The 10894-nt window shown below is 38.7% G+C and overlaps 1 protein-coding gene across 2 annotated transcripts in view; it reads left to right on the forward strand.

The window, feature by feature from the left end:
• The window catches only part of acox1 (acyl-CoA oxidase 1, palmitoyl), an 18274-nt gene that overhangs the window by 2198 nt on the left and 5182 nt on the right, over nucleotides 1–10894 (forward strand). The window contains exons 2-9 of one of the 2 annotated variants that reach the window (XM_023412787.2): nucleotides 543–702; nucleotides 2035–2195; nucleotides 5797–5904; nucleotides 6141–6260; nucleotides 6397–6512; nucleotides 7026–7195; nucleotides 8332–8494; nucleotides 9583–9773. In XM_023412787.2, the coding sequence (XP_023268555.1) occupies nucleotides 543–702; nucleotides 2035–2195; nucleotides 5797–5904; nucleotides 6141–6260; nucleotides 6397–6512; nucleotides 7026–7195; nucleotides 8332–8494; nucleotides 9583–9773 (1189 nt within the window). Of the gene's footprint in view, nucleotides 1–542; nucleotides 703–2034; nucleotides 2196–3961; nucleotides 4123–5796; nucleotides 5905–6140; nucleotides 6261–6396; nucleotides 6513–7025; nucleotides 7196–8331; nucleotides 8495–9582; nucleotides 9774–10894 lie in introns of both variants that reach the window. The other variant, XM_023412786.2, reaches the window with a different exon arrangement.

The raw sequence follows: 10894 nt of genomic DNA on the forward strand, positions 1-10894 counted from the left end.
GGGACTGTACATATGTATTTTGTCTATAAAATATTGACTTTCCAGGATTCATCCCCTCTATTGTGACACAGCTACTGATGTAGGTCTCCCTTGATCATGCATGGGTGTATTGTATACATGCCAGTAATCTTGTGCTCGGAGACTTTAGTTCCATTAAGCTCACAGACATTTGGAGAAGTTCAAGTAGGCGCAAGGAGATCCAGACTGTTTCAGAGGCAATAATGACACTAAGCTGAACATTTTTGCACTTGACCAAGAAACTGTATTTTCAAAGTTTTGTTATCTTTATCTTAACTTATTTATCACTATTCAAAGTTTAGGTGCTCATAGCTTGCACGGCCAAAGGCATGTGATTGCTGTCAGGCTGGGAATGCTGATACACACAAACAAATTGCACACATTTTCACATGTGGGTACACATTCACAAATTTTAACAGACTTGAAAATGTCCTGTTAAACATTTATGATATATCATTCACTTCACTTCTAGTTGTATAGACTAAAAGATACATATCTAATTTACTTTCTACTATCCACTGTAGAGTCAATGGTTCTCAGCGACCCAGACTTTAAGGAGGAGGACCCAAACTTCTTGTCCCGCAGTGAGCGCTATGACCAGGCTGTTCGAAAAAGTGCCCAAATGATCCTGAAACTCAGAGAGTATGGCATTGCAGACCCAGAGGAGATCTACTGCTATAAGAGGTATGTGGTAAAAGAGTGGACATGTGACACAAAGTCAAATCCACTGTAAGTCCTTTGAAGTGCAAAAAAAACATCTCCAGTATTAAAGTCCTGACAAATTTTGTTAAAAAAATTCAGCTTATTGATTTGAATACTAGACCTGTCTGTTGTGGTACATGAATATTAGAGTTTTGTTACAAGGAGATATATTTCACATTTATGTATCGCATCACTAAAATCTAAACTAAAATGTTTAGCAAGAAAAGCATCGCCTTTGATAGTCCTTAATTTTGTTTGGTAAATAAACATGGAGTGGTTAAGTGCCTCAGGCATACAAAGAGTGTAACACTTCAGAAATAAAATATCAGTTATCAGAAGAGTAAGAAATTACTCCACAATTACAAAATATTCAGCCAAAAGCTAAAGCTGGCAAAGATAGTATGCACTCATTAATATATTCGTTACACTCACTATATGTGGTAGACATGTCACACCATTTGGCTGTAATGCCACTGACTACTTCGTAACTTTAATGGCACCATGACATGAGCACAGCATTAACAGTGGACTGGGTCAGGGGCATATGATGAGTCTTTGTACACAAGGTTGGTGGACTTTAACATGTTAAAAGTTACACAACTGTCCTGTAACTGTATCAAACAGCTAAACAATATGAGGGTTTATAAACAGTACAAAATTCAAATCACTTGCATTTGTTTTTTGGGAAAATGTGTGGTATAAATTGTAGATTGATGGACAATCTATGTAGCTGATTTTGGCCTCGAAAACAAACAGATACAGCTGGAGCAAAGTTCATCATGAGATTAAAACTGTGTCAGAGGGTGTGCCGCTTTCACCAGTTGTAAAATCTGATGCAATGTAATAGATCATCCTTTCAAGCATTTTTATTTGTTCTTTTACTTTTACTTTTTTATTACTTTTACTATGCATGTTCCTAAAGTGCTCTCACTGGACACTGACAGTTTACAACTCACACAACAGCTACAGTTTTTATGTTACAGGACTTTTTTTTTTAGATTTTGGTCAAACTTTCAGTGTGCTTTGTTTCTTCTCTCTGTCGGTCTGTTTGATGTATACACAGTGGTTTTTTCACAGTCAGCGTTTTAATTGTGGCTGCTAGTAAAATGATAGAAGAGGATCACATTAATACCTGTTATACTTTGATTGTGGTGCCAGTTTATCTGGTCCTAATGCTGAAGTACTTCAACCAAATCACAGTGTCTTTCAGGGCATTCATAATGTAGTGAGTCAGCAAAAACATCAGTTTCACAATGTTTGAGTTACAGCAAGTGTGATTTTCAGTTGTGTATCCTATACTTTCCCTTCACCCAGTATGATTTGTGGCAACCACCACGAGGCCATGGGGCTACACTTTGTCATGTTCACCCCGACCCTGTACAGCCAGTGTGACCATCAGCAGTCCAGGAAATGGTTACCTCTGGCAGACTCCTTCCAAGTCGTGGGCACATATGCCCAAACTGAGCTGGGTCACGGTCAGTCCTGGACTTAGCCCTTGACTTATTTACCTGATTGTTGTTTAAGGCCCTCAGATTATACAGAAAAGCACAAATTTGCATTCACAATTTTGAATCTTTAGCCACAAATATATATAGAGAAGGAAAAAAGGCCCATTTCAGCAGGACTCAAAAACTTCAGTACCAAGAATAGTTTTGGTGATTTGCTGTATGTGTTTGACAGATCCAAATCATGTAGAACATTCACAGTAGCTGCATGTGAACAGTATGTATTCTGACAATTGTGTTCATAACATTTTGTCCTAACAAGAGGTGGTAATTCCTGCTTTGTTAAGCACATGTAGCTGCGTTATTAACATCGCTCTTCTAGTGGTTGTCCCTTAATTAGTTTTGTTTCATCTGTTCCAAAATATATTCCTATCAACATTAGTTAGTTCTACTGCTTTCCTACTCACAACTCTCTCACTTCCTCTGTATGTAATGATTATTCACTGATGAGAAGCTTGTGCGCATTTTGATGGCTGTCTATTGATTGCGTTTCATCTTTTTACAAGTGACAGACTCAGTTTCTGATGAATTCTAATCAGTAATCAGTCTTAATTATCTAGTCTGTCTGGTGTGTGAATTAGTAGGTGATATAGACTGGTTACAAACTAGTCAGAACAAATTTTTATTTCCTTGAATCAAAAATAAGTGAAGTTACATTATGTGCTGCAGAAGTATGTGGTCTGGGATAGCGTAATGAGGCTGAGTTCTGAATGTGTCTTTGTAATCCGAGAGGTCGACAAATCTATGGTGTCAGAGAATGTAGGCCAAGCCAGCTATTGTTTGTTTCCTCTCTGTAACAAAGCCAAGTGGATGTTATTAATTTGTATTTCATCTGTGCAAAGCCACACTGAAAGTTTAGGACTGATGGCCCCCTCTTTAATCAACATGTTGGTCACCTGTGTTTTGGCAGGTTTGAGCCAACACTGGGCCAGAGTCACAGAGTATCATTTATGTCATCATCTAAAGTGTCCTTGATCACAACGTTCTCTCCTCGGGGTTGCAACAAATAATTATTTTCATTGTCGATTAGTCTTGCATTTTTCTTCACAATTAATCTCTTGTGACAATGAACAGCTGAATCAATGTCTCACATTTCAGAACCTGGAATCATTATTTTTTGGCAGTTTTCCTTAAAAAATTAGTTGAACAATTAATCAGTTATCAAAAGAGTTACATAATAATTTTCTTTAATTCAACTCAGTGATGAATTCACTTTTCTTATTCACACTGTCATAGCCTGTTAGGCAGAGCAGCAGAGCCTACACTGAGAACAGGCTAAGACTAGACTAGGCTAAGTATTGTACATAACTTAAGTATTCAAACACATGTGGCAGGAGAACGTCAGCGATTCAGCTTCTAAAGTCAGATTTAAAAAAGTGTAAATAAGTTGAGTTTCGAGCCAAATTATGGCTGTATGATCAAATCAACCGTTCCAATATGCATGACATGCTCACAAGCTGTTTTAATTTGTCTTTGTCACTTCCATCCTTCCTGGCACTTCTTTATCTCTGTCCTCACTTTTTCTTTCTTTGAATCAATTCTTACCCATAACCCCTGCTGTGGACTTTTAAAAATATTTTATTCAACGTTCTCTCCTCAATCATCTGCACTTCACATTGGTTTAAACTTTCCATAATCTGGCTTCCATCAAAAATTCTCTATGCATCTCCCTCCTTGCCTCTTCCACTTTACCACCTGCTTTTCTTTTCCGTGCGCTCCTGTCCTGCGTGGCCTAGCTGTGTGCACCCCGACAGGCCAGAGCCCTTGGATCTTCACTTGGGGATGTTCCTGCCCACACTGCTCAACCAGGCCACCCCAGAGCAAATGGACCGTTACTTCATGCCTGCTTGGAACCTAGAGATCATCGGCACCTACGCACAGACTGAGATGGGCCACGGTAAAATGAACAGAGCAGTCAAATCTATCAGGCTGGTTTGCACAAGGCAGCGTTTTGTTTTGTTGTTGTTGTTGTTTTTTTTAAGACTGAAGCGAACTGAAGCCAAACTGTTGGCTTGGCTTTATCTTTGTCATTGCCGATAGACCCCAACACTGTGCCGTAATAACAATGTAGACTGATGCTACATTTTTAAGATTTTGATAATTACTTTAACAAATGTGAAGGTAATTAGCAGAAGTTTATTTTTCTAACATGGATTTGTACTAAACCTCCATTAATAATTGTCTGAGGAAATTTGTTTGTCCAACAGCAAAACATTTTTAACATCCTTCCCATCATTTGTTTTGGATATAGGATATAGGATTGTAGGAAAAGCTATACAAGTGTGCAGACAGGTTGTAAAGGAATCCCAAGTTTAACTTATTTTCTAAACTGCCCTTAACAAATTGTGTGTAAACACCACTTTGTCGAGGACAGTTGGTCGAATATTTGATAAGCTGAAACAGGTGAATTATTTTCTACCGCTTTGACTGTTTGTGTCAGTTGACCCACTGGACAAGTATAAAGTTATAATAGATGGATAAAAAAATGTACACCAATAATATATAAATATAAATGAAATATAAAAACCAAAGGAAATGGTGGCCAAACAACTGTTAAAATAAGCCCAGTTTGTACAAAATGTGATTTTCCTTCCTGTTTGATGCCCAAAGCTCTGGAATAGAGTTTGTCACTAGCCGTTTTGCCCCCTGATGACCAGCCTGCACCAGATAGCTGTCATTGACAAATTACCTTTCTTCTTCTCTTACCAGCCCTTTTATGTTTTTAGACAGAAATATTGCCTTTACTAACCATCTTGGATTCATTTCATGATGATTTCATTGTGTTTTGGGGTTTTCTGTCTGTACGTCCATCCCATTCTTGTGAACATGATATTTCATGAACGGGAACTCATAACTCAAGAATTCACACCCTAATCAATTGCAACTGGGCTGCTTGGCAGAGGCATACAACTGTGAGGTGGTAATTCTAGTTGTATATGTGTTTTTGCATGGGTTGGGATCTGTCTTTGCCTGCAGATCAGTATAGCAACATGCATTCCAGCTTGAATAGTCCATTCACACTGAAAACTGATTAGGAAACCCACCATATACAACCCCATGTGGACCCGTTTTGTCTGTCAAAGGCATGCCGTAGATACAGCATGAGGTGAATCAATCTTGAAATGTGATTGTTACATATTCTTCTTTAGATCTGTCAAACACCTACACAAAACACTGCTTTGCTCCTTTATGTTGGATGTATGTTTGTGACTTCATCCATTTTTTATTTCAAGTGTTCAAATACCAATTTATGCAAATTTCAAACTCTAAAGGGCTAAACGTATTTTTTATCCATTATCCAATTGATGTTTTGAGTTTGAAGTTTTTTTTGCTTGTGTGATATATATTCTGTATTATTAATTGATTCATCATCAGTCTCTTCGTGTCACTTTAATGTTAGTGGTTAGTTCTGTGATTAATGCCATTTGTGAACATGCTTGAGAGAATAATATCTTAATGTCTCACGCCATTGCTGAGTAATCATTCATTTTTGCTTTTCAACTGTGTACTCTGTATGTGTGTGTTCTGTCTGTATGCGTTTGGTGGGCTTTGATATGCTGTCTTTCTCAAGGCACGCACCTCAGAGGGCTGGAGACCACCGCCACATATGATCCAGCCACACAGGAGTTTGTCCTGAACAGTCCCACTGTCAGTTCCATCAAATGGTGGCCTGGAGGACGTAAGTACTTTCACAGTTAATTGACCAAACAGAGTTATTTTACAGCCTGGAATTTGGATAGTATCACAATTCCTATAGTATAAATAAGGACTTAAATGATGAATAAGATTATTTGATGTAACATTTTCCTCAAGATGTTACAATGTTTTTTTTTCTCATTTCTGTTTCAGGCTTAGAAAACCTGACTGACATTCAGAATAAACTATTTTTAACCCTGTCACTCTCTCTCTTTCCAGTTGGAAAGACCTCAAACCATGCCATAGTCCTAGCCCAGCTTTATACTCAGGGAAATTGCCATGGTCTGCACGCTTTCATCGTGCCCATCCGTGACATGAACACACATGAACCCCTGCCAGGTAATTGCAACATTTCTCTGGATGTGGTGTTTGTGGTAAAGTCAGTCTTCAATAACTTCCTGTCTGTGTGTCACATTTCCTGTCTGGATCTGACTTTTTGACATTCCTACTTACTATTTTTCTCTGTGTCTCTTAGGTATTGTGGTTGGAGATATCGGCCCCAAGTTTGGCTTTAATGAAGTTGACAATGGCTTTCTGAAACTAGAGAATGTACGAATCCCACGGGAGAACATGCTGATGAAATATGCCAAGGTGATGTGCCATTATTTGAGTCGCTTCTATAAACAGCATTGGTTTTACTAGAGTTGTTTGGGTTTAGAAACATTTTAGGTTGATTAGATAGTTCTTATTTTCTGAGGTTTGGTCTTTTACAAAAGGAATACTGGCAGTGCTATTACAGCAAAGCTCTTTTGATGGTTGTGTTTCCACCACTGCCTGTCTGCTTGATATTAATGTGTGTTTTGTTTACCAATAGGGAATGACTGTTGCATTGTATATACAAGCTTTTTTGTCAAAGAAATGGAAGAAGTACCACTAATAGATTAGATTTTTCCTTTGCCACGAATAAAACATCAGTTTTTCGTGGCAAAGGAAAAATCTAAAAACTGATGTTTTATTTGTGTTAATATATCTTGATTTCATTGTGTCAGAATACTGCAGGATGTTTAGTGAGTAATGGTGTGTATGTATGTAGCATATTGCATTTAGAGTGTGACTTTTTCTCCCTAAGCATCTCCTCTCACAATGACTCTGACTTGCCACTAGGTGGAGCCAGATGGAACCTATGTGAAGCCACCAAGTGCAAAGCTGACCTACGGCACCATGGTGTTCATCCGCTCCATGATTGTAGGTGAATCAGCTCGGGCCCTCTCCAAGTCCTGCACGATTGCCATCCGCTACAGTTCTGTTCGACACCAGTCTGAACTTCGGCCGGGGTCAGTCAGTACAAAAGAATATTTTGACATATATAATGACACTTCAGCAAACAGCTACTCAAACGCTGTATGGCTCATAGAAGTTACAAGTAAAAACAAGACTAGGTCTAAACCTAGTATGGTGTGGTCAAGGTGTTAAGTTGAGGAAGTTGAAAACTGTCGTGGTCGTATTTGCACTCTGCCTAATGTCACCCGGTTTCAGCTCATTACCTGTTTGCATCTCTCCTACCCTCTGTGCTCACATAAACAGTATTTTATTTGTTCTCATTTACATTATTTTTCTGTTTATGGTATCAGACAACCGAACAAGTATGAAATGGTGACTGAAATGCAGCCCACATGAATTAAAGACAAGGACTGTGATGTGGTTTCGGCTATATTTACTTGTAAAATGATTGCTCGACAGAATATAACTTTATTTCCGCTTCCATGCAGCTCCTGAGAAGCTGGGAAAACAGGGTGGCTGGGTGACTTGCTATAACAAGAGGAGTAGCCTACAGTTGGCACCCATACACAGTCCACCCATATACTTTCTTTATACCTAGTCTTATTTGGAAAAGCAAATCTCTAAATCTAGCAATAAATGAGCTACTTGGCAACACTGCAGGCTGTAAACAAACCACCCTAAATAGAAATAGTTTGCGCCAAATCCTTTTGAAAGAGCAACAGCCAATGGGTAAACTCCAACTCAGTCACATGGCATTCGGCTGACCAATGATGGACATGTGATCGGTCAGTCAGGGACATTCGTAATTATAAGGCTGGTTCTGTGTTGCAGTCAAGCCAACAAACACAACAGTTCATGCATGGACAAGTGACAGGTCCGAAATTATTAATGAATTATTTTACTTCTACTACTACAAAAGTTGGCAGCACCAGAAAAAATTGTTGCCATGATGGAAAAAACATTTGTGAGAAAAAGTCTCAAATGATAGAATGACAAACTGTGAATGTGTTACTGTATTTAACCAATTTCTTGGCTCTTGGTTCACAAATAGCTACATAATTGCACAGCAAATGGAAATACCATTGGTTTTGTAATGATTTGATCTCTCACCACATGCTCATGAATGAAAGGGAAATACAACCTTTTATGACATAATGAAAAATCAAACCTGTGTGTTTCTGTTCCACAGAGAGCCAGAGCCGCAGATCCTCGACTACCAGACGCAGCAATACAAGCTGTTCCCTCTTCTGGCTATGTCCTACGCCTTCACTTTTGTTGGCCAGTATATGAGGCAGACCTACCACCGCATCACTGGAGACATCAACCAGGGGGACTTCAGTGAACTACCTGAGGTACTGACCCTGATATACACATGTAGGATGTGATCTAAGCTTGATGATGACAGATTGACTGATGGTGACACATACTGACCGACGAGGTGATAGATTAGTCTCAGTCTTTCAAACTATTTTTGGGGGTGGTGTAAACCAACCAAGTGTGTGGTACAAGCAAACACCTATTTAATCATTTAAACTCCAGATAGGTTTGTTTACTGACACCATTGCTAGCTTGGTCAGCAAGCAAGAAAACATGCCCAGCTTTCAAGTACTACAATTATTCTGCTCATAGACTGACTCTACTGGCTTCGACCCCTCTGTCCCCTGACCTGTTGGCCGCCTATCTGATTACACTTTCTTAAAATGATAGCAGTCAGTTTTGTTGGGACACTTAAGAGCTGTAACTTCACTGAATTCACAATATGTCTTAATGTAAATTTTTTTTAATTAACTACTTTATATATCAGCGTTCTACATACTGAATTCATACCTCATGGCCATGACATGGCCTGTCTGACTTTCTCATATTTTAGTCAGGTCAAGTGATTTTTTTCACACATAAACCTCAATAATCCATATTTGCAACATAATCAGTTATATGCTGTGCATGCACAATACTTGTTAAACAGTTTCTTAGCTTACAGTGACATAAGTAAAGCTATAATATAATTTTATGATAGAAAGGATGCATTGTAGAGTGCAAAAATTTGGTTGAAGTCAACTATCTAAGAAATGACACTTATGTTTTTTATGACTGAGCACCAAGGAGAAGAACTAGCTTTTCAGTTTCATCTCTGTGCCTTGAAAGGTGCACAGATAGCAACCCAATGTACCCAATGTTTTAGCTCCCAGTTAATATAAATTAGTTTTTATTCATCTAAATATTTACTGAAATACTCTAGCCTATAGCAATATTAGAAATCAGCCATCCATGGCTAATTCTAGTGCATACATAAATGTAAATAAGTGTGTGTGCTCTGGTTTACATCATTCTATATTTTAAAACCTCTGGGTCATTTATTTGTTTGCTTGCTTGATGATCTTTTAAATATAATTAGACTTGCAGGAAACTATTTCCAATCTCTTTGCCCTTCAATCTACAGCTCCATGCTCTGTCTGCGGGTCTGAAGGCCTTCACCACGTGGGCAACCAATGCTGGAATTGAAGTGTGCCGCATGTCGTGTGGTGGCCATGGCTACTCTCGCAGCAGTGCCTTGCCTGACATTTACGTCGAGTTCACCCCTACCTGCACTTATGAGGGTGAGAACACAGTAATGATGCTGCAGACTGCAAGGTACGTCATCACACAGAAATAGATGACCACAAATGTGACACTTTACATGCACCATAGTTCACAGCCCATCAAGCTCTCCACCCATTGCTGACACAAACACACAATACAAACGTTTTGTTATTGGTACTATGATGTCAGAGTGCTCATACAGTTGGAGGTATATAATTATTTTACTTAACTTTTGCTGTAAGTTGAAACACTTTCCCTTATGAAAACCCTTCATCAGTACAGGTACTTAAACACACCATCTCCCATCGTTTTTGTCACACGCCTAAATAGACAAAGAGCAAAACAGAGACACATTCAGACATAAACGTGCGCCCACACAGCTGTCCTACCATATCACTAATGCAGGCGACACACTCGCACTCCTCCCACAGCAAAAACAAACACGGGTCACATTTTATAACCCTAAATAATATTCATGGTGTGGTATCAGTAGCACTATAAAGGTCAGCAGTTCTGTTTCTGAACTTCTATTTGCTTTATTTGGAGGAATGTATTGTGAAGTGTGAGCAGTTCTTGAAATGTTCAATTACACAGTGAGCTTATTCCTGAACATGAAGTACACATGAAGGCCAAAGGTATTGTGAATGGGAATTAATGAATAGGTTGATATATGAAACCAGACTTGGATGGGGATTAGTAAAAACAGGTTGCACAAGTCTAGAAAGGCATGGGAATATGTGGTGGTTTACTGTGATCACTTTCATGTGAAGACCTAGTGGGGGTGTGAACAGTATAGTGTGTTGTTTCCAAACATGCTTACTGTTTATGTTTTACTTAATGCCTTATCTACAACCCTTAAACAACATCACTATTGAAACTGATGTAGGTGTTAAACATCAGCTTTGGAGGTGTAGCACAATATCTGACTTTCCTAACTCATCACTTCACACTGATGATGAACATCATGAAAGTCATGTGGGAAGAATTGAAGTGGAAAAGAAAGTGATGCCAATTTCTTAACAAGAACCAGAATAAATATTGCATTTGGGTATAGCATGATTTGAACACTCAAAGAGTTCAGTAGCTAGCTCATGCATTAGGGCTGTCACTTTAAAAAAAAAAAAAAAAAAATCAAGATCAAACGAATTGGAAATGACCTGCAATTTGCTCTC

This window comes from Seriola lalandi, unplaced genomic scaffold (genome assembly GCF_002814215.2).
Source record: "Seriola lalandi dorsalis isolate HSWRI2012SDOR001 ecotype SW California unplaced genomic scaffold, Sedor1 jcf7180002054487, whole genome shotgun sequence".
Classification (NCBI taxonomy): domain Eukaryota; kingdom Metazoa; phylum Chordata; class Actinopteri; order Carangiformes; family Carangidae; genus Seriola; species Seriola lalandi.